The sequence below is a fragment of the Chironomus tepperi genome, unplaced genomic scaffold, assembly GCF_022539635.2.
Source record: "Chironomus tepperi strain 1889 unplaced genomic scaffold, CSIRO-AGI_Ctep_v1 contig_223, whole genome shotgun sequence".
In the NCBI taxonomy this organism is placed as follows: Eukaryota; Metazoa; Arthropoda; class Insecta; order Diptera; family Chironomidae; genus Chironomus; species Chironomus tepperi.
In genome coordinates, this window is record NW_027226345.1 from 1,488,873 (window position 1) to 1,516,026 (window position 27,154).

The 27,154-nt window shown below is 30.9% G+C and overlaps 1 protein-coding gene across 5 annotated transcripts in view; it reads right to left on the bottom strand.

Moving 5' to 3' along the window:
- smog (G-protein coupled receptor 158 smog) overlaps nt 1–26,903 on the bottom strand; it is a 58,912-nt gene extending 32,009 nt beyond the window's left edge. For all 5 annotated transcript variants that reach the window (XM_070640940.1, XM_070640939.1, XM_070640938.1 and 2 more), the window contains exons 1-6: nt 26,701–26,903; nt 15,174–15,469; nt 13,663–14,075; nt 7,181–7,261; nt 6,705–7,092; nt 6,110–6,178 (exon numbers count right to left, since the gene is read on the bottom strand). In XM_070640940.1, the coding sequence (XP_070497041.1) occupies nt 6,110–6,178; nt 6,705–7,092; nt 7,181–7,261; nt 13,663–14,075; nt 15,174–15,428 (1,206 nt within the window). In that variant the 5' untranslated portion in view covers nt 15,429–15,469; nt 26,701–26,903. The remainder of the gene's footprint in view (nt 1–6,109; nt 6,179–6,704; nt 7,093–7,180; nt 7,262–13,662; nt 14,076–15,173; nt 15,470–26,700) is intronic.
- Nucleotides 26,904–27,154: the final 251 nt, after the last annotated feature.

The window sequence follows — 27,154 nt, forward strand, 5'->3', positions numbered from 1 at the left end:
AAAGCTTTTAACTTAAAACTTCTAATTCTAAATAAAGCATTCAACTTTTAGCATCTAAGCTTCCAGTTTAGACGTTCAACCCTCTAAAAACAATTCCATTCTATAAAATTTTCGTCTATTCTTATGTCATTGTTATAATTCTCTCTGTTAATGTATATGTAGCACCATTTGATATTAACGGAACTGACACAAAAACATTTAAACGATAAAGATAATAATTTTTAACAAAATAAAAGAACATGAATTTTCATAAGCCTCAAAAAAATTCCTCTACTGTTTCACAATACAACAACATCTAGCCATAAAAGAATCGACAAAAGAGCTTAGAAACGCAGAGCTAATTTTTTTAATGTCTGTTATTTGATGCAGATGACACACCATTAAAAATTTTTATATTATAAAAAATGATGTTGAGAAAAAGAAGAAAGTTTTTTTTTCCCATTCAGCCCAAACCAACCGCCTAACTTCATTCACTTTTCATTTTTTTTTCCTTCTTGTCGTAAGCAAATTCATTACAACTTTTTAATTGCTACGGTGTCCATTGCCGCAAAAAAATTATGATTATGATGATGATGGGTTTTTTTAGGAACAAAAAATTGTCGTGTGTGTCTTCTTGATGGATTTTTTTGAGGTTGTGAATTATGAATGTTGGAAGTGAATTTCATGTGAAATAGAAGCTGCAAATTGAACTATTGAGAATATGCTGTCTTTAGAGGTGGTAGTGCACTTGGCATTAGTAATTGGAAAGCGTTTGCCAGCGATAGAACTCGCTTCTGACGCAAACTAAGGAAGACCATGGATTGCAATTAATCTGTACGGCCAGCGAAGTAGTCATTTAAGAATTGAACTATTTTAAGTTATTTTCATGGATCTTTAAAGTCTCAGTCTTAATTTTGGTCTCCTGAATTCGTCAAAACCATAAACAATGAATGAAATCATAGCTTTATGCTGTTAATTACAATGAAAATTTTTGAATTTTGAGCTTTTTTGAAAGCTTTTTTAACGGACAAATCCTCTTTTGAGAGCTGTTTGGCTAATCTGAACCCAATTTCCCTAAGAGATCGATTCTTTTTCTTGGTCGTGATCCATAGGATACCCCTTTTGTAATATAACTTACATGTCCACCTTGAAGCGTACACACTGAAGCAGTTGTAGTCAACCATTTTTGTACCAAGGCACATCTTTGTGGTAAATCACGACCAAAACCGTACATGATATGCGATTTGTGATATTTTCTAAAAAAGCATAGGTTGCCCATCTCTGGCTTAGAAACATAAGTCACCCTTTGTAACTCAGCTTACGTACCCCCTCTCAAGTTGTATAAGCACTAAGGTACAACAACCAGGCAACCCTTAAATTCACTCAAATGAAACAAAAGGTACATTTTAAGATCATGTCGTATCCATTAAACATCCCTTTCCATCCATCAACTACATTTACTTCATAAATTCATTAGTCCGACTAAAATGACCATTATAAACCACATCCGTTCATTAAAAATTCTAAACAAATATACGCAAAATAGACATAAAAAAAGAAGAGTAAGCAAGTCATGAAATAGCAGAAAAAATTAAAATATAATTAATGTAATTCTATCCTTTTTTGCTTTTGTTTAACAATTTTATAGCCAACAGTAACACGTCGTGAATCAACTGATAACGGCCAACCTACTCTCGACCTTGATATGGACATCCGCAACTTCCTAGTCAGACAGACACACTTGAAATGTATATAAATAATAATAAAGGTTTCTAATCCCACAATAAATTTATCCTTTATTTTTGGCCATTGCCACAGTCATTTTCTATTTACTGAATGTCAAGTGAATGCCGAAAATACTTTTTGCTTCCTCCCCAGTCTGACGTAAGATTGTACGATTACACATGGGATATAAATTTGCGTAGGTGAAAGAGTAAGCATTAGAAAAGAAACAGAGAAAAAAACGTAGATGGGAATGAAAGCATAGCCAAAAGGGACATGTTTTATGTGACCTTTGTCTTAATCATAAGCATGTAAAAATCACTTTTATATCAAAAAGTTACGACAACAATCATGATCATTGACCATAAAATTTTATATAATTTCTTATGCTTCTGGTTTTGCGTAAGGATTAAGAATGAGATGAGGTGGCTCAGTGGTGTAATGGATTGGGTTTTGGTACTCATTTGTTGTGATACCGACATAGCGGTCATGGGTTCGAGACTCGGCAGGAGCAATTTTTTATTTATCCTTTTTCGAATCTTATGTCTTAAGCATGCTTCTCGTCACGGAACCGTCACTTTTAAGGACCATAAGGAATGAAAATTAAGCTTAGGCTTACAGCCTTACCCTTCCGTTAACCCTAATTTTGAGGTACTTATCTGGCCATACACATCAGTTGTGAGTCATGACCTTCAATGGATGTCACCTATAACCAGCTCTATCTGCTAGCTACCGCTTGTCAATTCTTGATTATATGTTCAATACTGTCTTGGACAACAGCTTCCTTCCATGTCAACCCAAATTAACCCAATGTTCAAAACTTGATTGAAAATTTTGTAAGAAATTTTGAATTTTTGGTCAAAATAATCGATCCAATGGACGTCATCCAAGATTACACCCAAACCATCTGACGTCATAACTGTAACATCCCACCATACATCTACATACATATGCATCTTTTTCCATGATATCGAATTTTTTCTTGACAAAATGTTATCATTTCCATTTATACCTCTCCATAGATAAATGAGAGAGATGCGACTATACGTGTATGTGTGGATGCTCACATACATGTTTATGAGGCAAACCGCAATATTGATCGACATCGGCATGTGGCATGAGGGGATGATAAATAAAAATCTCATGCTGCTTTTCATACCTACATCTGCTGCTACTTGCCGATTTTACCGATTTTTTTATTTTTCTTCTTTCTTGCCTATCTCATATCCCATATGGCCTCATGTGAGAGAAAACTGTACGTAATAATATAACAATTAATTGCACGCTGATTACACATTTCGTAATTGCTTTTGGAGCAGTTTTTCTTTCATTGACTTTCTTGTCCTGCTTTACTGACAATTTTTTGCGGAACTGATGTGATTCATGTGATGCAGAAATTGATTATTTCCATTCGTAAAAGAATATTGATTAAATTATTGAGATTTTTTCATTAATCTAAGAGGCATTGAAGCTGCTGTTTATTGTAAAGTGGTGAAAAGGTGAGTTTTGAAGTTATGAATTTTGAACATACAGTCAATCTTATATTACAATTGCTACTCATCTTCAGTAGACTTTAACCACAATTCTGTTATATTCAGAATACAGCAACTTTTTAAATTCCAAAAACGAATAAATCAAAAAATAATTCCAAATTTTAATAAATGAAAGCTTTTAATAGCAGGTCATCAAGACGTCAATAAGGAAATAAGAAGATATAAATAAGATGAGGAAGTACGGCTGGATAGAACATACACTTCGAAAAATGAATTCTTTAGAAAATCATTGCTGGGACAGGCTCACAAGTTTGTTACACCGCCCTTGTTTGGAATTCGCAAGAGAAATGGCGACCAGGGTTTCCAAAAACTACCTGACGCAGGACAGCATAAGTTACTTGGTGCAGAACAGTCAGCTAAACGTGCGATAAAGCATATATACAAACTAGGTGACAGAGCCAGCAACAGTTAGATGGAAAATCTTTTTTTGTAACCTATGCTATACATAGGAACTGAAACCATGTTACTTACATAAGTAAGTAATATGTCAAGGTAACGAACTTTTAAAATTTAAAAATTCTTCCTTTGAACTTTAAAAATAGAAAACTTCAACAGAAACCAAAACTATTCCTTCTCATTTAATTAATTAATCCAAAACTCATTAATTAACATTTCCCCCACCATGTTGACTAGCATGGCAATATACAAAAAGAATACCAAGAAATCTTAAAATTCCCTTTCGAGACATCTTCGAGAAAAATTCTTAAAGTTTTCTTCTTTTCTATTTCAATTTTTCTGTTGCCATAGATAAATCGTCTTTGATGTTTATATGTTCCTCTGTCAATTTAAGTATTGCTTTACCATTATGTCATAATATGCTTTAATAAAGCATAAAAGGAGAGAAAGCGACATTGACAAATTGTTCCACCTTACATAATCATTTTATCACCATCCCTACAGTTGTCATAAAGCAATTTGAAGGAAGCACAAAACCATGAACAAAATCTCCTATTTACTGAAATCGACTGCGCTTACAATATCAATAATAAAAAAAAATCATGACGCAATGTGCGTCAGTATAAGGAGGTCATAAACCACAGTTTTATGATGTGCAAAAAAATGAGCACCAAAGTTACAATTTTTTTTTTATGATAAAGCAAGCTGAACGTCATCGTGGCGGTAAAATTAAATTTAATGAGGTGAAAGAACACAGCCGTAATCATCTTTTTGCCCTCCTTTTACTTCCCCTTGAATTTAAGATTTTTTTTTTTCGTTACGATTGTCAAGTGCTCAAGTTTGCAAAATAGACGATATAAAGAATAAGAAAGTCTCTCAGTCAATGGACGGAAAATGCTAATGGAAGTGGAGAGGAGGAAAATTAGAAAATTTTGGAGCATTAAGGAGGGAGTGAGAAACGACAATAGAATTAAAGATATTTAACTGATTCTAATAAATTGGAGTAATGTGATTTTGGAATGAGTTGGGAGGGTCGTCATGCGTATGGAGTTTATGTAATAAATTGGTTAAAATTAAAGTTGATTAATCATTAGATTTTAATAATTTTGTAGACTACATTGGTATAATAAAACTAGGTTAATTAAATGAGAGGAGAATAATGGAATAGATTATACTATTTCATGTGATAGATTGAAAATTTTGTCAATGAATGTACTAGAATTTTTAAAAATATTTGAAATTCTATAAAATTTCAATCCTTTGAACTAAATTTTAAAATTGTGTACTAGATTTTTGAAACTTTGTACTAGATTTTTGAAATTTTGTACGTGATTATTAAAACTTTTTACTGAGTTTCCGAAAGTTTTTACTAAATTTGTAAAATTTAGTACTAGATTATAGGAAGAATTTAAAAAAAAATTTAGTACTAGATTATTAGAATTTTGAATTTTGTACTTAACTTTTGAAATATTTAATACTTTGTAATGGATATATGAAATTTTGTACTAGATTTTTGAAATGTTGTAGTAGAATTTTGAAATTTTGTACTAGATTTTTAAAACTTTTCATTGGATTTGTGAAATTTTGAACTAGATTGGAACTATATTTTCGAAATTTGTACTAGATTTTTGATTTTTTGTACTGATTTTTTAAAAATTTGTGCTAGATTTCTGGACTTAATTCTGTTCATTTTCATATTTTCCACAAAGTTTCATATTTGAATCAAGGCGTGAACACTCTCAAATATCCTACCAAGCAACACATATGGAGCTTTTAAAGCTCCTGTAAAGCTCTTTTACTAACATCAAATGGAAAACGCCGCTATTTGGCAGCAATATAAAATGTGGCCTTTCAATCAGAATCGACGTCAATCTTTGCAAAGCTTTTCCTTTAAATTTTAATTACTTTATATATCTTTATATCTCTCAATAAAATAAAAATTTTCCTTTTTCCAACAAATTTTTATCCACCGTAATAAAACTTTCTACCTACTAAGAAGGACTTGGTCACTCTCGATTTTATTGATCATGGACCTTCAATTAATTCGCAGATACCAATAACTTAAAGGAAGGAAAGAAATTAATGAGTAAGGATACAAAAAAAAGTCAGATTTTTAATTATCGATGAGAGAAGAGCAACGAATTTTCTTTAATTTTCGTTTCATTAATCTTCAAATAATTTTTTTTCCTTGCTCCTCTCACTCCTGATTCATTTCGATGCGCAATAAAGCGAGATTTTTTTTTCTCTCTCTACCTTTAATTAATTTTCTTTTCCCTTCATACTTCCATATTGGATTTTTTTTTTTTTTCATTTTCATTTACGCCAGTTCTTGTATGATTTTTATCAACAAACGGCATTGACGTTGTCATAATAAGGAAGGAAAAAAATGGCAAGAAAGTTCAAAAGAACGGATAGAAAAAAGGTAAAAAATATATAATAATAAGAATTCCGATCCTTACCGCTGAATAAAGCAGAAAAATTCCAAGTAAAATAGTCTCTAAAATAGTCCACATGCCTGTCGCTATTATCTGGAATGGAATTTAATTAAGTAGAATAAAAATGAAGGTATTGTTAGAGGCTGTAAATGTTTTTGAAATGTGCTAGGTCTTGAGAAAGATTGCTTATTGTTCGGATAATGGAATGGCTTGAAGATAGACATGATTTTCATTTTTGAAAATTTAACGGTTTTTTGAGATTTGAATTTTAAATCTTTCATTTTGTTAAATTGCAGGCCTGCAGCCTTGAATAAACGATGACTGACAGTCAAAAACTATAGGCCTGCGCATCTAAAATGCAGAAAATGAAAGCCTGTGAAGTTTGGTACATTTTGAAATTTAACGGTTAAAATTCAAAATTTTATGAAAATATTTAAAAAATCCCAAAAGTCAATCAAACTTCAAACCAGTCCATTCCTCGACTCAAGACAATTTTTTCATCTTCCTATGTACTATAAAGGCCATCACGTAATAATTCAATGACTGAAAAATTCTTCATACAATAAAAAAGCAATTTGGGTCGCATCTATAAATCATACAGACAGTACATTCAACTTACTTTGCACTTCCTCCTCCGGAACACAGTGAGACCAATAAGAAAGCAACAGAGGATACAGCATCCAAGTATAGCACCAATACTTGCTCTAAGTACAGATTCCGTTAAGAATTCATCATCCTCATCTGTACTATAAATGCACCTGCCATTCTTATCACACGAACATCCGGTTGGACATGGTATACATGTAAAATTACTTCCATCGCTTTCAACTTTATCGCTTGTAAATCCCTGAAATGTCTCATTTGGAACATAAAATCCATCGTGACATAAACACGCATATTTAGGGCGCGGGACAAACAATGATGATGATGACAATGTGGATGATGATGATGAATCGGATGATGTATCTGATTCGGTTGCTAAGCAAAACGTTGTTTCACGATCACAGCTGTATGGGTTCGCATGGCAACGACAGAGACAACAAAAATAAAAATTATATTCACTGACACGTTCATTAAAAGTTATTTCAGTCTTACCTGTGCTTTTTGCCAAATATTGGCTCAAGAGCATCATTACATACATCCTGGTCTGCCGGAATGAATGCTGAAGCAACAGTTCTAGTGGGGAAATAAAAGAAAAAAATTGCGTAATTGAAAACAATGCACTGTGAAAAAATGTTTTAAGGCTATTACTGCTAATATTGTCCATTTTCGGTGTGAGAATATTGCATGAGTTAAATTGAGTAGAAAAGCATCATGGCCATAATGTGGCACTAGTTATGCTTACTTTTTGTTATTTTGTGTATTGTTGTGGAAACTTTTTCTATTGTTGCCATTGGCAGGATAATTTGAAAATTTTTTGTTGTTGTTTACATCTTTTCATGTCATGAAAAAGGATGTAATAAACATCAACAGGTGACAACGACAGACGTTTAAGCTATTTAATTTTTTTCGATAATTTTGGGTATGGAATGGGATTTCTTTAAAATTTAAAGCAAAATCAAGTTATTGAATTCTTAAATTTTCTTCCAAATTGAAGCTTTGAGTTTGAAATTTTCACTGTTTTGATTCATGTCATGGCTTTTGAAATTAGAATTCGTGTTCAAAAAGCTTTGAAGTTTTGACTAATCGAGTTCGAAATCAAGGGAAAGTTCAAATTTAGGCTTAACAATTTTCAAAATTTTAAGTTTCAACTTGAAAACATTCAAAATTATATCTTCGAATTCGAAAACATTCAAAATTTAATCTTCAAGCTCGAAAACATTCAATTATTCGAGTTCAAAACTTTCTAAATTTTGAATGTCAAGCTCAAAAGCTTTTAAAATTTTCAGCTTGAACACGAAAACATCGTTCAAGCTTTCAAAATTTTGAAAGAACGAACTTTCAAAATTTTGAAAGTTTGGATTTGGATATTTTCGAAATTTACAAATTCGAGATTTCATTCTCTAAAATGAATAATAATAATAATTAATTACCTAAGGTATTTCTAATACATTATGTTATAAAATAATTTGTTTCTGACTATTGAGGATTTGATGGATGGAACGAGTCTAAAATTTGGTCAATCAAGAAGTAAAGCAATTCACTGTGAATGAAAGATTTAAAAATTCAGTTCGAAATCTTCTGTCATAGAAAATTCGAAAAGCTTCAACATTTCGAAAATCTAACTTAAATTCGAATTCGAATCCACATTTTTTCAAACAGAATTTTCAAGAAGAACTTTACCTTCAAAAAATCTAATTTCAATTAATTTTAAAAGTTGTTAAAACTCAATGTAGGAGAGTTCGACAGAATTGACACCCAAAAGCACAATGGCAAACTTTCATTACTCCCATACTCCCACAACATTTTAAAAACAAAACAAATAAAGAAGAAAAATAACAAAAAATCCTTTTTTTCTTTTCAAAAATATTTCCACAAAATTCATTTCACATAAGCATAAAGGTATGAGTAAAACGAAGGTGGGAGATAGATGAGCAACAACATATTGTTTAGTTTCATGCACAACTCTTCGTGTTTATTGACCGTAAAAATAAAATTGAGTTTAGAAGAGTTGCAATTTATTTCAAAATACTCCGACATTCTACATTCAAACCATGAAAATCGGATTTTTTTTCCTATGAACATAAAGTTTAACCAGCAAGACTACACATATAAGCAACATGCATCATAAAAAAAAGTTCTATCGGTCGTTATTCTGGTAAATATGTTGAATTTTCAATGAAGCAATTCAGGTGAGAAATGGTTGAATTTTCACTAGATTTTTACGATTTTTAGGTTAATAAATTTTTGAAGAATTGCAAAAAAAGTGATTTTGATTCCGAAATTGAATTTTCAGATTTTTTCCAATTGGTTTATTGATTAGTTTGCAATGTGAAATTAGAAAAGAATTCAGATACGACAAAACGTGTGCTTAAATGCACAAAATTCATTAGAAATTCAATCAGAATTTGAAATATTCGGACGAATTCAGATGTGAAAATGCACAGCAATTAAGGATTTATGTTCAAATGCCGTTATGGATGAAATGGAATTACTTGAATCATTTCTAATGAAATCAGCATTCATGAAAATTTCTACAGAATAGAACTGCAATTCCTTAATTGTTGAACGTCATTGACGAATAACCCCCAAAGCCACAATTTATTTCGTTCAAACCGATAAATTCGCTCAAAATCTATAATTAAATTTTCATAAAATTCTACAAATCACAATCCAATGATTATTCAATAATCCACCAAACGCGACTGGCATTTATCTTGCATTTATCTCTATTTCAAGTGCTGCAATAAACTAATTTTTCCACGAGTTTTATTGCTTATTTGCCTCTAAATCTGTTTAATGTAACAGATATCGCGAGAAAAAAAAATGGAAATAAATTCATCTTTTTTACATTCCACTGTCTCTGTAGCTTTTATTTTAAACCATAAAACTGCATAAAGTATTTACGAATGACATAAAGGAGAGAAAATAAAAATTGTTGATATAAAACAAGTTGGAATTGAGTGTTTTGAGAAGTTTGGTGTTATAGGCGCATTTTTTAATGATCTTTTGGGGTTAACTATTTAATTTGGAGTTTTGGGATCTTTAGGGTGTCTTTCGAAGGTGTGTGAATGCTGCACTTAACCCCAAAACCACTATGTACCATTCCACCCTTCTCATGGGAGTGAGGATCCGTGAAATTAAGCATCATAGTCAGGTGGAGACAAACCAGGGACTAATCTTATGCGTTGCGTTGACCTAACATGCCAACAGCCTTAATCCAAAAACTAAGAAACTCAAAGTAAAGAGTATCTTATTGGATCATTTTCGTAATTTGAAATGCACAAAAAACTGCAGGCGTACAATTGCATGCATCTGTGTTTTGCATAAGAATTCTTCAGATTCTCCTACTTTTCAACTTATAGCACCGGCCCCATAGATCATCAATGATCCATAATCACCTTCAATTGTCCTTAAGCTTTCCCAATCACTGACTTTTTTCTTTTTTTCATGAGTACTAAAGGCGCCCGCATGACGGCCACACTAATATCACATCACCTTCTCGACCACTTAAACCTAACTGTATTCTCATCCACTCTAATCTACTATCTCATTACCCACAATTTTTAGATGCCAAATATGAATGACCCCACATCAAATCATGTCTTAATACCGAACCCTAACCTCAAATTTTATAGCTAAATTTTTCTATTCACCATCGTCGAATAAAAAAAAGCTCAACTTTTTTTCGTGTATTTCTCCATAGAGAAACTTTTGCCATTTATGTGAATGCTACATAAGCACATAAAGGAGGAAGAAAGTACAATATATATATTTGAAAAAAAAATTTCAAATGGTTTTCTTGCATGAGGATATTTTTTTCTTTTTAGTTCCACCCCCGTCCACCCTCACACCCACACCATCCATTCTATTGATTTTTCATGAACTGACGACTGTTTGTAAGGATGTGCAGTATGATAAAAAAGAAGAAAATACTTTTGTATTGGAGCAGCAAAAAAAAGCGAATCATTTGTTATGCTGAAATTGTCAAAAGGAATTCGTTGGAAGTAAAGCGATTGAATTACAAAAAATAAAATGTACGAATGTATCTGTTCCTGGATATCATTCGTTTCTGTCTTATTCACTCAAAATGATGTTTATTGAAAGATCCTTAATACTGCGAACAACATACCATTATAAATGAAAATCATTTCCATTGAAAGTCGTAGGCATCCAAAATATGTTATTTGCCCAGATGTTTTTCTTTCTTATTATTCTTTGAAATTGGCATTTCTGACTGCTTTTGTTTATTTTTAGTCTTATTGGAAATGGCAAGAATTGTAAAAGAAGAAAAAGTAAACAAATCAATTGCTAATTAAGTCAGAACTTGCTTTTTGTTGATGAATAAAGTTCAAAGTTGTTTTAATTTAAATGTTTTTTCTAAGAATATAGTTGAAGTAGTTGAACATTTCATCAGTAATTGATATTTACAGTTCTATTAAAAGCAAAAAGCTAATTAAATCAGGAAGAAATTAATTTTGAGAAAATGCTTTCGGATTTGTGAATTAAATTTGAATTTCTAAGAAAATTTGTAAAGTTTATCGTTTAAAATGCAATTGAATAGTTCAGTGCGGCTCAGTGCAGCTCAGTGCAACTCAATGCTAATGTCTAATAATTAAATTAAAGTACTTTTTGATTGATATTAACTGTTTGAAGCACGAAACAAGACTAAAAACAACAAAAGATCAAGAAAGGGCACGAAACTACTATAATCTTGTGAATTCAAATGTTGAATGTCCGTTACAAATCTTTGAGTTTCTTTTTGATGTTAATTTATGATAAAAAGTTCTTAAGAGCCTAATTTGTCAATCTTAGATCATAAATTGTCAAAATTTGAAAATTTTAATTTAAATATTCCAATATTCTTTCAAATTTTCTTCAAAATTGACTTTAAACGCACACTTCCATCTGAATCACTAAAGAGATTTGCTTATAAAAATGAAAATCACATCTTAATGATTCTGTTCCTGTTTTTATATGAATATATGGACACATTAAAATCCACTTTAATATCCATCTCCTCAAAAATGTACAATCTCCACTTTAGTACAACATTAACGACCACATACAAATAATGAAATATGTACATGTGCTATTTTAAATCGTACGTGCCTATCGATATGCAAATATGGATTTTTTTTTTCAAACATGTGTGCTTTTAATGTGATGACATTAAGGCAATAAATTCTCATGAGTAAAATATCCCATTGAAATCATACTTTTGTTAGCTTTGTTCAAGCTCGAGGTTTAGTCGCTGTGGTTGAATGCTCATTGTTTGTTTCAGTGCTGTACTAATTGGATTAGTTTAATTATTTTCGATTTGTGAATTGTTAAATGACATAATTAGTTGAACATTTTTGAAGAGATTAATCAGGAATTGGTGTTTTAACATTTTTGTGGACTGCACTAATTTACTTTTAAATCAATGGAATGTTTGAATAATTGCACGGTTGCAAGACATCATCAGAATCACCATCTGTCAGTGGATGAGTAATGTCTCTGTGGCTGAGTGGTTAAGCAATATAATTGGAATCTATATCACTACATTGTGAGTACATGGGTTCGATTCCCACCAGAGACCAATCTCTTAATCATTATATAGAATCACAGTTAATACAAGGGCTCACACAGTCCTGTAACTTCACACAGAATGACTGGATTATGAACAGATTAGAACTTCTTCAACAAAGACTTCGATATGTGCTGGAAATTTGAGAAATTTTCAAGCAAGGATTTCAAATTGTAAAACACAAATATAACAGTTTTTGGAGATTTAAATTTCAAAATCCTTACAAATTATCTTCTGAGAGTTGAAAAACTTACAAATTGTACGGTTTTTGTCTGTAACAGTTTTGCAACTATGATTAAACGACCTTTAACTCTTTTTAGTCTCTTTTATTATCCAAAACAAGTATACAGTCTATTTCTATTGCAAAAATTCAATTTGATTCCATTTTCCATTTTGCTGAATCATCAAAATTCAATTGAAATTGGATAAATCCATTATTTCCTCCTAAAAGATTCACAAATCAATTACATTTTCCGTTCAAAAAAGAATTTCATAGGAACTCCAGCAACATCTATGTGAATATAAAATATTCTCTTTTAATGTCCAAACAAATGTTTCAATTTCTATTGTCACAAAATCTGCTTCCAACATCAAGTTTTAAAAGGACATTGATGCAAGATGGCAAAATCAAAATTTACGATCAAATTTTTATATTATTTGATGGAAGCAAATAATGACACACATTCTTTCATGTCATTCTCATCATTGGATATAATATGAAATAGTTCTACTATCATGTAGATGTTGCCAAATAAAAGAATACAAAATGCTTTTATTGAACATTATTGAAGTCATTTCTGTCCTTCTTCTTATAAATTCATTCATTTACCCATAACTAGACGGGAGAGATATATGACGCTGTTAAGGATGGGAAAGATAGCATGGAATGACATGAATAATGTGCATGAGTCGAACAACCAATAATAGTTGATATTTTGTTCTTTTCTATTGTTTGTGGATGGAAAAAAGGGTGCAGTTTGACATGCAATGGATTTGTTCTGAAGAGCAGTCTTATTGACTTTTGAGTGCTGACCATGGACAATTGAGGAGATGTCGAATGTTAAGTAACTCTAATAACCTTTAATTCACATCCAGAATTGCAAAACAGGCACTTGTCACATGTAAAAACCGTACAATTCCTTGATAATTTGTATGGTTTTTAAGAAAAGAGACATGCAAAAACCGTACAAATTTTGTCTGATGCTGACCATGGACAATTGGAGGGGATGTTTGGATGTTAAGTAGTCCTGATAGCCTCTAAGCAACATCCGATCCAGAGTTGCAGGCACCTGTTTTAGGTAAAAACCGTACAAATTCTTGATAATTTGTATGGATTTGTAAGAAAAACCAACAACATCCAACCAACCCCAAAATTAGCAGCAATAACAAATCAAAAAGCAATACTCACTTGATATTCTGCACAACAACAGTCACACTAAACGGCCATAGCCATCGTCCACGCAATGGTCCACAATCTCGAAATGGTGCACCCCAAAACTGTGCACCATCCGTTTGATTCCATGCAAAGCCCAGCTCACGCCAATATGTTTGTAGGAATGTATGATTTGTTGTACTCTTATTATCAACTTTATCACGAAATTGTACAACAGCGAGTGAGGCAATTGGTGCAGCAAGAGCGAATGCCAAAAGATTTTCATCTTCCTTAAGTGCTTCTATTGCTAATAAATTTGCTTGCTTATGAAACAAATCAAGTTTTGTTGATGAATATTTCGATGTGCTCTTACTATCCTTACTCGCATCCGCAATATATTGACCAAGTTTTCTTGCTGCTTCTATGGTAACATCTGATGCTTCATAAAACTGCATAAAAATAAAAAAAAAGGAAAAAGTTTCTTAATTAATATTTTTTTGTGTATGCTTTCTAAACTCACTTTCCATTCAATGGTTATGGATGAATATTAAGGGGTTTTATTAATTGTTATACACATATTGATGTAGCAGAAGTTTTTGGCGTAATTAGATCTTTTTGGCTCAACTTACTCATGTTAATAACGACTTGTTATGAGGAACACGCTCTTCTTTGCATCAAAAAAGTTTTGTTCTGCTTGCCAATTATAAAAATATTGAATTTCCCGACCATAAGAAAAAGTTTTATTAAAAATAACGAATGCTTATAACTTTCAATAAGCTTTATACATTGAAAAATTATGGCAGTGTTGTGGTTTGGAGCTAGGCAGGGTGCCCTTTGTTTGTACAGCACACGGGGCTCAGTGTGTGTATTGGCAAGTCGAAAGTTAAGTATACCAAGCTTTTATCAACTCAAGTAGAAAGTCAAGATTACTAGATAATGTCATCAAAAGTATCGTTTAGACCTTATTTCCGAGTAGAGCAGGCTGTAGCCTGCAGTGTGTTCAGTTATAGACTTGACATGTGTGCAGTTTCTCATTAAATGCCAAGCTCCAACTAGGCGTGCGGTCGGGTCGACTAATTGAAACCTATTCAGCTTGGGACCTAAGCAGCTGAGGCATCAAAACTCTAAAGCAGTGGTGGAAAACCTGTTTACCGCGACGCACTTGTTAACGACCAAAAGTTTTTGGAACCTATATGCATAAAATGAAAGGTTCCACAAATGCTCTAAAATATCATTAAATTTGAAGATAAGATTAGAACCAAAGACTTCAACTAGAACACCATCACTCAAGTCTAGTATCTTGCTAACTGAGCTATCACCACACTTTAGGTATAACTGTATTAGTCGGGTAAAACTTGTTTAGATAGACTGCTAATTTATTTCTATTATCCTAACTGAGCCAATAATTCTAACAAAATTCAACAATTTCAAGCATCAAGAGCCAAACACAAAAGCTCACACCATCCATTAAATAGGTCAATTTATTGTCACTTTGAATCACAATTCCAAACGGATAAGAAAATAAAATTAAAATTCAATTCACTTACCGGCTCTGGTGGAACTTCATCAAATGCTTTAGTCTCACACGTTGCCAATTGATTTTCAACATCGCTTATAAGCTCCTGTTGTTGTATTTGCAACAACGGTTCAACAGTCAATACACCATAGATTGGAAATAAAGCAACAGCTAGAAATGTGATGAGAATTAATCGATTTGAAATGTTGATAGTCAATAGTTGATGTCGAGCGCTAATATCTAATGGATGAAATGAAAAATAATGGGGTTCGAGATGAAACCCCATCACCGCTTTATATTTATCGCTTTGTTTACTAAGTTTAACATCTGTGGATGAAAAGAGAAAAAAAAAGATTGTGATAATATTTATATAGTCTATAGCTGTCTAGTTATTATAGTGATGGATAAATGTGCTGTAAATGCAATCAATGTGAATACCTTCAATTCATATGAGAGGAAAAGGTTTGTAATAAAACAATGAATTTATAATTAAATGAACTTTTAGCTTTGGGATCGTTGATATTAATTTATGGACACTGTGATGGTTGTGATTGGAAGCAGAAAAGCTTTTCATAAATGGCTTTTGAAGGTAGAACTATGAAAAACCAAAATTTAAATGAGAATTTTGAGGTTATCATGATATCTTACGTAGGAAAGTCTGACTTGAATGGTAAGGATAAATAGATGTGCTAAAGAACTCCATGTTTACTTCCAAAATTAATTATTTTCATTAAAAAACAGATGTTGTTGATAAAATTTCTTAGTCTTACATACTGAGATTTAAAATTCAAATTTCAATGATATTGTAGAATTCAAATCTTAACAGTTTTTTAGAATTCAAATTTCATCGGTTTGGTGAATTTCAAATTTTAACGATTGTGTAAAATTCAAATTTCATCGGTTTTGTAGAATTCAAATCTTATCAGTTTTGTAGAATTCAAATTTTAACAGTTTTGTAAAGTTCAAATTTCACCACTATTTTAGAATTCAAATCTTATTAATTTCCTAGATTTCAAAACTTAGTATCAACTCTTTAATATAACAGCCACAATTTGAATTGTCACCAAAAAACCAACCATCCTTTCAAAATTTCTTACATATACTGGTTGACAGTCTAAATTAATTACGATCAGCAATAATATTGAGCAGGGTAATGTAAACCATTTTGACATAAACATACTTCCCTAATATGTATGTTGTTCATTAAAACTTATGACATTTATTTGACTACAAATTTAATTTCTCAGTAACCTTGAAAAGTTTCAGAAAATTTCATAAAACTTCTTTTAAGTTACCATTAATAAATTAAAAGGAAGCAAAATCATCAAAAAATGCCCAAAAAAAAGTTATTCAAGCATGAATATTTACAAGAAGACAAAACTACCCCATCACGTTCAACTTTATATTTCCATAAATTTCTATTTATTTATGGCATGGGAAATTCATACAAATTAATTTATTTCCAACTTCAATAAATATTGAGCCTTTCCAAAAGTAAACTCTATCATCGTAGAAATTGATGAAGAGTAAAATTGATTTGACGTCATGAAAGGACATGAAAGAAGTCTCACTGTGTAAACATAGGTATGCCAACATTTTCAACTGTTTCTTACGAAGATGAAAGCGACTATTTACACAACTGCTCAGCGGAGAAAGCGAAATTGAATTTTCGTGTGTTTATTTGGGATGAATTGTTGAGTATTTGAACTAATTTAAGGCATTTTCTTGTTGATGGGATTTTGCTTTTTAGTGGTAGACGATTGCTAATTTAGAAGAGTTACGCTTTTGGACGGGGAATTTTTGAGAGCTAATTCTCAATTTTGTGGTATTTTTGATGGGTCGCATCAGAATACAGCATTTAAGATTTGCAAATCAAGTGAAAATTTAAATTCAATTGCGGATCAATTAAGAGACATAATCAAAGTCGGCAACAATATAATTGAGAGATCCTACTTATCATTCAGTTATACTTTTGAGCTACCTTCAAAAAAATTGACTTTAAATTAAGGCATATAATACAGATTTAAATAGACGAATGACTCGTAAGAACTAGTCATCAACTAGACAGTTGCTTGCCTTTAAATTCTTTATCGAATTTTTGTCTATTCGTCAGCATTGATTAACAATTCTAAATCACATTTTTGTCTGCTAAAAAAGCTTCCAAAAAAGTTCAAAATTCAATTCTTTGTTTACAATTGGAATTTTATTATTTTTTCAAAATTTCACCTTCTTGGAAAAAACTGCTTGTCATATTATTGATCTTTTGTTAGTATGTAGCTCAAAGTCATGTATTTAACATATTTTGAGCTCGTAAAATGTATAGAAAATACTTAAATTTGCAATTTTCTAAAATAATGTAATGTAATAAAATGAAACAATTTCAGACCCCTTTTTTAAATTTGTTTTAAAGTGAGAAAACCCGTTAGATTTCAGTTGTCAACTTAGACAGACCATGGATAAGAAATTATTACAAATTAAGTAAATAAGCAGACAGAAACAGACAGATAGAGATAAATTCAAAGCATCAACCAAATTGTGGATTAAAAGGTATCTTTAATTTAGAAACTCATCTCAAAATTGAACATCCGTTCTTAAAATTCATATCGATCCAATGCCCACAACACAACCCATTTAATTCTATCATCAATTCTCATCTGTCAAATGACCTATCCAATATACCAAATGAAGACATCCATCCAATAATCATATTTACAAAAAAATCTTCTTTAAGCTCACAATCTTTTGTTTACAAAAAGTATAGACATCATTAATATCCATGTTGTTTTAGGTTGTTGAATTTTAGGTTGTTTTTCGATTTTTGGTATGGATTTTTGGAATTTGAGTTTATTTGAGGATTAGTCGGAATGGATGTTGATGGGAAATGGCTTTTACTTAATGCTACAGGTTGTCCATAACATTTAATGGCCTAATGTAGATGGAGTTTTTCAAAATAAATGGTTAAAAACTCAAATTTTTGAAAAACCGTTCAAAAATATTTTGAATTTAATTCAAGGGATATTTTGAATTTCAAAAAACCGTTATGAAGAAATTTATAAAATTCAGAAAATGTTTGAATTTTGAATATCCCTTAAAAGTTTGTTAAACATCTAATTTTTGAAGAAATATTGAAAATTCAAAAAACCGTTAAAAATCAAAAATTGATTTAAATTCCAAAAAACCGTTAAAATGTCAAAAAATATTTTAATTCAAAAATGCGTTTCTTTTAACAATTCTCAAATCCTCTATGTTTTCAAACTACTTCCATTTGTGGTTTTACTTAGTTTCTCTTCATTTCCTCTCGCTTTTTACATCACATACGAAACAGTTTTCTTGCTCTTTTCTTTTCATTTGCAAAATGTTTACATTTACGTGCATATAAAAAGCTTTGACTTGGAGGAAGATGCTTAATCACCGTAATGAATTTAAAGCTCCTTCTTCATTATTTTCCATATCAACTTCCTTATTCGTACATCTCAAAAAACACAACGTAATTATATTGTTGAATTTTATGCTTAATAATTAATTATATATTAAAAATAAAAGAAGAAAACTGTACATCATAAATCTCTTAATTCATAAGGTATAGCACGAACGTGTGTTATAGATAATTTACATAGACTGTTGCTTAATTGTCTAAAACGCGTTTTATATATTTTTCCGAAAATTTAATTAAAATTTCTTACATGTCACATTATATGTGGAAGGGTTGTAAAAAATATTTCATACGCATGTTTAATAGACATATGTAGAGGTGGAAACTGTTGAACCAGGAACAAATTGCAATTGATTTATAAAATTAATTTGAAAGCTCAACTTTTTAATTTAATTTTATACGGAAAATAAAGTTGATGTTTAAACTTTAAAATTGATTATTGAGAGGGGAATGTTTCAATAAAAAAATAACGGGATTTTAAAGAATTTTCAATATAAAATTTTGCTTACAAAAATAACGTAAATTTAAAATTTGAATTTTTAAAATTTCATAACTTTTAAAAGTTTTTAAACTTTCAAAATTTTTCAAATTCGAATTTTTAAACTTTCAAAATTTTTCAAATTTGTATTTTTAAACTTTCAAAAATCTTTCAAGTTTGAATTATTGAACTTTCAAAATTTTCCAAATTTAAATTTTTAAACTTACAAAAATTTTTCAAATTTTAATTTTTAAACTTTCAAACTTTTTCAAAATTGAATTTTTTAACTTTCAAAATTTTTCAAATTTGAATTTTTAAACTTTCAAAATATTTCAAACTTGAATTTTTAAACTTTCAAATTTGAATTTTTAAACTTTAAAAATATTTCATACTTGAATTTTTAAACTTTTAAAATTTTCAAATTTGAATTTTTAAACTTTCAACATTCTTTCAAATTTGAATTTTTTTTTCTTTCAAAATTTTTGAACTTTGAAAATTTTTCAAATTTGAATTTAAATATTTTTGAAATCTTAAACCTTTAAAAAAAACTTCCAGAATTCAAATTTTCTTTGTTTTTTGTAATTTAATTAAAAATTCAAAAACTAACAAAAAAAATCCAATATTTAAAATTCCCATTCCCATAAAAAAAGTACAAATATAAATAAAATAATTTCCATTTCAAGTACCACAAAACTAAACAATGCAAAAGCAGTAAACATAAAATTTAATATTCATAGTTGTGCATGAATATAGTCATGTGTAGAGCAACAGTAAAATTTCTCAACACAAAACAATCAACTTATTTTATGAATAAAACACAATGATTTCTACATCATGTAACAAATTAGAAATTTATTAACCCACTCATCTCCAATAAAGCACTTCTCGAAAGTTCAAAAAAAAAAATTCCTCACTCTTTCAATCAACAGAGAGAATAAAGGAAGTGAAATTTTACTTTTTATTTTATTTTCAAAAGTTTTCCATTGTTTGCAAAAGTTTTGCTTCCAGCAAGCTTACAACTCTTTGATTTTTTAGAAGTTTTGTGTATGAAATTGGTTTTTATCTGTCCGTCTTTCACAAAATTTTGAGGTTAATTTCCATTTTATTACTTTTGAATGTTAATTGACCGTTATTTTTCAACTAAATAATGACCGATATTTTTCAAATATTCAATGATTGTTGTTTTTAAAATATTTAATGAACGTTTTTAGCGCATTTTTGAAACTTGTTTTCAAAAAGGTAGCTTAATAATGCACTTTGTTCGTTCGTTCGTTCGTTCGTTCGTTCGGTCGGCTGTTCGGCTGGAACGCGAGATCTCGAAAACTAGACATCGTAGAGAGCTCTGGTTTGTTTTAATAGCTTCGTTCTATCAAGTTATTGGGTTATCGGTCATTTAGAAATCTCAAATCAACGCATAAATGCTATAATTAACAAATTTTCATTTTCATATACAACAACAACAAAAACAACAACACGTTTTTTCATTGTTTTACAGTGTTTTTCAATGTTTGTCGATGTTTTTACAGTGTTTACTGAACAATGTTTGAATTTTTTTGACCGTTATGAGGTTTGAATTATGAAAATCCGTTAAATGATGAAGTTCTTAAATTTTTGGAAGTTTTATATGGATCTTGTTTTTAAGATCTAAAAGTGACCTGGATCTTACTGGATCTTGGTTTTTAGGTGTGGAAGTCAACTGGACCTTACTGGATCTTGATTTTTAGGTCTGGAAGTGATCTGGATCTAACTGGATCTTGTGTTTTAGTTCTGAAAGTGAACAGGATCTTACTGGATCTCCTTGTTTTAGTTCTAGAAGTGACTTATTAATCAATTACTGATCGCTGGGACAAAAATGCGCTTAAGTCCCTCGATCAATAACACGAGGACTTTTGTAATTTTTTCTTCAAATTTTTAATGACCGTTAATTTTCAAATATTTAATCAAAGTTAATTTCCAAATTTTTATTTACCTTTATTTTTCTAATATTAAATGACCGTTACTTTTTAAAATTATAATGAACGCCATATTTCAAACTTTCAATGACTTCACGGTCTTTTTCAAATATTTCTTTACCGTTATTTTTCAAATATCAAATAATCGTTATTTTACAAATGAAGTTTTGACTGTTCGGATTTTCAAATATTTTCTGACAGTTATTTTTTCAAAATAAAATTTGTTTTTTCAGAAAAAGTTGCTAAGAGAATAAATGCGCTCTAATCCTTCAAACTGAATAACTTTTTTACTTGTAGTTTTTTTTCGTTAATAAAAGCAGACATGAAAAAATATTTACAAAACAAGAGTAGATTTTATCGATAGATAAGTAACAAAATCAAAGAAAAAGAACAAACTTTTGCCTTTTTTTATGTTATCGATAAGTCGGATGTTAGTGTCAAACTTTATGCTATTTCCTTTCCCATGTCGTACGGACGATAATCATTTAAAACAAAAATATTTTATTTAAAATAATTTCCCCATTTTTCAATCGTGTCAGACATTCCATTTAGCATGTATTCATTGTATTTGCTGTTGCTATTATTAGTCTTATGTATAATGCATGTATAGCTGTTGTCTATTACGATAACGAAGGATTCTCACGTCACAGAGCTTTTACGTTTCATTTACCCCAAGATGTAGAGCACATACATATGGATGGATATCTAAAAATGAGCGAAAAAAGTTCCGTTCCAACAATGGGAACAAGAAGCATGTAAATGTTAAGAATATGCATGAATAAAAGAACCAAACGATGTTTTTCCATAAAGATTCTTTCTAGCTTATCGATATATGCTATATATATATATATCCTTTTGTTCTTTCCTCTTTCCTTCTTATTAATTCCGGACGAAAGAAAGAAGAAATGAACTTTTTTTTTTGGTGTGTGAATCACAAAAGGGACGTTCAACTTGTGACATGCATAAGACGAATGAGAAGCTTTGAAAAATACACAGCGTAAATGTTCCCATGATTAGTTCAATGCTCGATTTCAAAACTGTGTGCTGAAAAACAAATAAAAAAAAATTCCAATTTTTTTGTAAACAACATTAATGAAATGTTCAAAATGTCACCGCAAGGATATGAAAAGAAGGGACGTTATTGCTTCGAAATTGCAAAAGTTTTATGGATATAAATAACAAAAAAAAATCGTGCATTAATGTGATAACTTTGCATGACAGTCGAATGAAAAAAAGTCTGTCTGTAAGGAGGAATAATTGGAGGGTATGAATGTATAATGTTAAGGAGGGTTGCGGTTTTTATTTATAGAAGCTTTGGTGAATTGAAGGAAATCCGCTGTTATTGGGGAAATTCGGGGTGAATCCCTTCTTCTCGAATAGGACAAATCGATTAGTCAATCAATAAACCGGCACCAGGTTGACGTGAGCCTAAAATGATGCTGGAATCGGTTAAAGTCCTTGCCCATTCCGACATCATGCTAGAGTTGCTCCTGTTTGGATTTGAGCAGAATTCGACATCATGCAGTCAGTCATACCAGCCTGATTCTATATTTTGAATACATCAACCGACATGTGCTATTTGAATTTGTATAGTTCCTGATGGGAGAAAGAAGCTGTCGATTAAGATAGTATCACACTTGGAATTGGTAATTGGCAAGGGGTAGACAGCGATAGAGCTGGATCAGACGCCAACTAAGGGAGGCCATGAATCACACTGTATCTGTTGGATCAGCGAAGTAAGTAGGCAAGTATAATTCCTAATTAAGTGAACTACAACCCAGTGTAGCCTAGACCATCGTCATTATGGTTTGGAACCAGATTCGGCTAGATTTCAGCCTTTCTTCTGTCTTTTGTCTTTCAGTTGAGTTCTTACTAAGCCTAAATATCTTTACAACCATTCAATGGACAGTAATACTCCATTTCAAAACAGTATCAGACAGAGCAAATTCGTACGAAATCCTAATGAACTCCTAACACCGTGTTTCTTTTACATTAACTCGCTTGTTGCTTGTTGCCCAGGTAGCATGTCAATTTGCTCATAAATTTCTATCGCCATAAAACTGACATTAATAATTGCAGAAACTTAAAGCACCTCGTAACTAGCATTAATCAAATTGATAAAAAAATTCACAAATTAAACGAACGAGTTTTGAAAAACTTTGCACATTGAAGCATCATTAAAATGCAGCTGTGAACCTCGTTTTATGATAAAAAAGTTGATGAACTTTTCAATGAATGAAAGTAATTTTCTATGATAATTTATTGTTAAACAGACGAGCAGCTGGGAAGTGTCTGGAGATTTATCTTATCTCCTTTTTTTGACGGATTATTCTTTAAATTTGATGGAAATTCAACAAGAAATTGAATTGAATCTAGTGTCAGAAGCTGACTGCCATAATACAAAATTCTGGCTACGTTCCTGTTGCCAGGTATAATTTTATGACTTAAGAGCTAATCAAAAAATAGTAATTTTCATTTCATAAATTTGTTAGGTAATGAATACTTAATTATTTTTATTGCTAATTGCCACTGAGCTGCAAGTCTACTGGAATTTCGTATAGAGTCGATTTGACAACTCAAGTTGACTTGTTCATACAAAATCCGAGCATACATTAAGTTCTGCTATTTGGTAAAGTAACTCTAGTATACAAAGAGCATGCTTTCATGATTCAGAAATACTTTTTTTCAGAAAGCGGTCTTTTTGCCTGTTAGGGTAAGAGTGTATAAATTAATGAAAATTCGATCACCTCGGTGAATTATATTGAAAATTTAATTGTATTATCTCGGTAAAAATTGAATAATCTCGGAATGATAGTCGCATCTCGACAAAAAAAAAATTGAACGAAATTTGATCATTTCGGAAGTAAAATTTGGTTATCTTAGAAAGAAAATTCGATCTTTTCGGAAGAATAGTTTGATCCTCTCAGATAAATTGTTTCCAAGAGTCAAATTGAGACTCAGAGTTGCAAAACAGGCATCTGTGACAGGCAAAAATCGCACCAATTCTTTATAATTTTAAGTTTTTTAATCCATAAAAATTATCAAGAATTTGTACGGTTTTTGCTTGTCACCGGTGTCTATTTTGCAACTCTGTTGAGACTCTCCATTTTTCACGATACACCTTGTCAGCAAGCTACGACCGAAATCGAACACGGCATATGATTCATAGCATTTTTAATATTTTTTAGTTTTACAGTAGTATGTCGAAGCGAACTGATTGCCCACCAATGTTCTATGTAAATATGAAATCTATCCTCTCAGCAAACACCATTCAATCCCCTCAGGAACAAAATTTAATCCACTCATTAACCATCATTTGTGGCCTAAATTTTTCAATTTATTGATTAAAATTTTTTACATCATCATTGTCGTCATTATATAATGTTTTTTAAGTAAATATCAGGCTGATGGGGAAGACAAAGTAAATAAAAGTTTCAATTTACTTTTGGGTCCCACTCGTATACTTAATTGCCTTCTCCAGCAAATAATAAACAATGCAGAGAGGAGAACAAAAAAAAAATTTTCTCGCTTCCAAAATGTATAAATAATTTTTGTTCTAAGGAAGCCCAAACAGTAATAACAAATGCTTGAAAATGAAGATATTTTATGGGTTGTCGAGTGGAAGAATTTACAAAAAAAAATTACTTTTAATGATCCATCACGTCTGTTCTCTCAATAGCCATTTACACACAAATATTTCTCATGAAAAAAAGGAGCACCAAAAAAAGGTCCTTCGAAGGCTTTCGTTTAAGTATCATAAAAATTCCCAAAAGTATAGTCATTAATAGTTATTTTGAAAACAATTAAGTTATTAATAACCCCAAATGAGTAGAATGGGGAGGCGAACATTTAATGGATTTGTAATCAAAAGTTTTATTTGGAATATCATCTATGAGATCCACACCTCATGAAAGCTTTTATGAATATCCTTGATTTATTTATTTAGTGAATATCATCAATAAGGCTGGGTGGGGGGATGTGGATTAATCATCATTTGACCCAATTTCGAATAGAAGATTCCTGAAGAGAGGAAGTTGCTCTGACAGAAAAAGCATAATTATGGGGTTCCGAGTGGGATTTGAACCCACGTTCTACAATTTTTCGCTCTCATGCTCCTATAACTGAGCTATCCAGGGGTTATTCAACTATATGGCAAACTGTCATATAATCGGATCTCGAGTTGGATTCGAACCCACATCTAACAATTGTCGGTCAGATACTCCTACCACTGAGCTATTTAGGGTTATTTGATTGCATGACACTTTGCCATATAGTTGAATAACCCCCGATAGTTCAATAGCAAGAGCATACAACTAGAAATTGAAAGACGTGTGTTCGACTCCCACTCTGAATTCTTTATTCAGAATTATTTATTTTCTATCAAATCAACAGAGCAGAAGAAGAAAGAATTGAGATTTGTTACGCCTCAAACAATGTAAATTCATCCCTCAAATCGTTGAACTTATTAGTACATCCTCATTTCAAAGAAAATCACCCCCAAGAATTGAGATTCTCTTAAACTTTTGATGAGATTTATGTCAGTTTATCATTCTCTGAGTGCTGCAATAAATATGCACGAATAATAAGATTCTCTTCCTTAAACTCAAATTTCAAGACATGAAAAGTTAAAAGGATCATCATCTATTCATACTAAGTAGCTCTATGGGATTTGAAAGGAACTAAAAGGTATTAAGACATAACAAGTGTAAGAAGGCATCGGCAGTGGCTAAGACTTCTCAGCCTGACTTTTTATCTTTTATAAGACATTTGGGAGATGCTTAACTAACCAAATGTTAATAAACTTTTAATATTATAGTCATGACCCCAAAAGTAAGTGTTTATGGGCAAGTTTTCAGTCAATAATCAATCTTGAAGATAATGAAAGTTGAGGATGAAAATAAGTGTGGTTCAAAGGTGATGTTAATGACTTGTAGAATATTTAGTTTGAATATACATGGGCTATCATGATATGGATAGGAACTTTTAAAAGACTGACAAATAGAGTCAGCTTTAATCGGCTTTAGTCGGTTTTAGTCGGCTTTAGTCGGCTTTAGTCAGCTTTAGTCGGCTTTAGTCAGCTTTAGTTGGCTTTAGTCAGCTTTAGACGGCTTTAATCTGCCTTAGTCGGCTTTAGTCCTCTTTAGTCGGCTTTAATCGGCTTTAGTCGGCTTTAGGAGCTTTAGTAAACCTATAACCACTGAAATTCTTAAAAGACTCCAATGACTTGAGTAATACTCGTGAATGGAGTCCTTACAACTCTGATTTCAAGTCTAAATTACTAAAATAATTTAAAATTTAACGAACAAAATCATTAAAATTAATCTTTTTTGGTTAAAGTTAGAAACTTTTTCTTGTGAAGTATATAAAAATTTCATATTAAAATTTTTGTTGTTTTATGGGAGAATCTACTTTTTTCAGGACTTTTCTCGAATTTTCTCGATTAAAATGAATCAACCTACACTAATTTTAAACAACCACGACCAAGTACAACAACAGTTAGCAACAAGAAAAAGTTTTCGTGATAAAAAGTTGAATAAACTTTGCAAATTAAAATGATTCATTGCATAGTAAAAAGCACCCAATAATGATCCGAATGGTTCCATTGAAGCGGCAATATACAGCACATAATTTAAATCCCATAAAATATATATATTTTTTTATGAATTTCAATATTGATTTGTAATCTATTACTTACTCTATCATTGTGCACTATAAATAACGGGCCTTAATTTCCCGTCGAGTCCATTGATGTGTTTGTAGTCGGGAATGTGTTGCACAATATAATCCGATTTCGAGAATAATTTTTTTTATATTTTATTTATATGTCAATAAATAACAACAAGTTAATAACATGACATGATATATCATCAGGGAAAAATTAACATGTAGATTTCTTTTTGTTCCACACCATTAAATCCTTAATTAATTTTTTTTAAATGTCAATAATTTTATTCACTTATAAAATTTGTTTAAATTCAATTTTTATAATTTTTTTTAAAGCACATTAAACATTTGTAATTTCATTTAAATCACATTTAATTTATTATTAATGTTATTTGCATGAGTTTTATTAAACTTATTATTATTTACACTTTGTGAATTATTCACCATTTACATGTACGATATAAATTATATGGTCAATTAGTTGA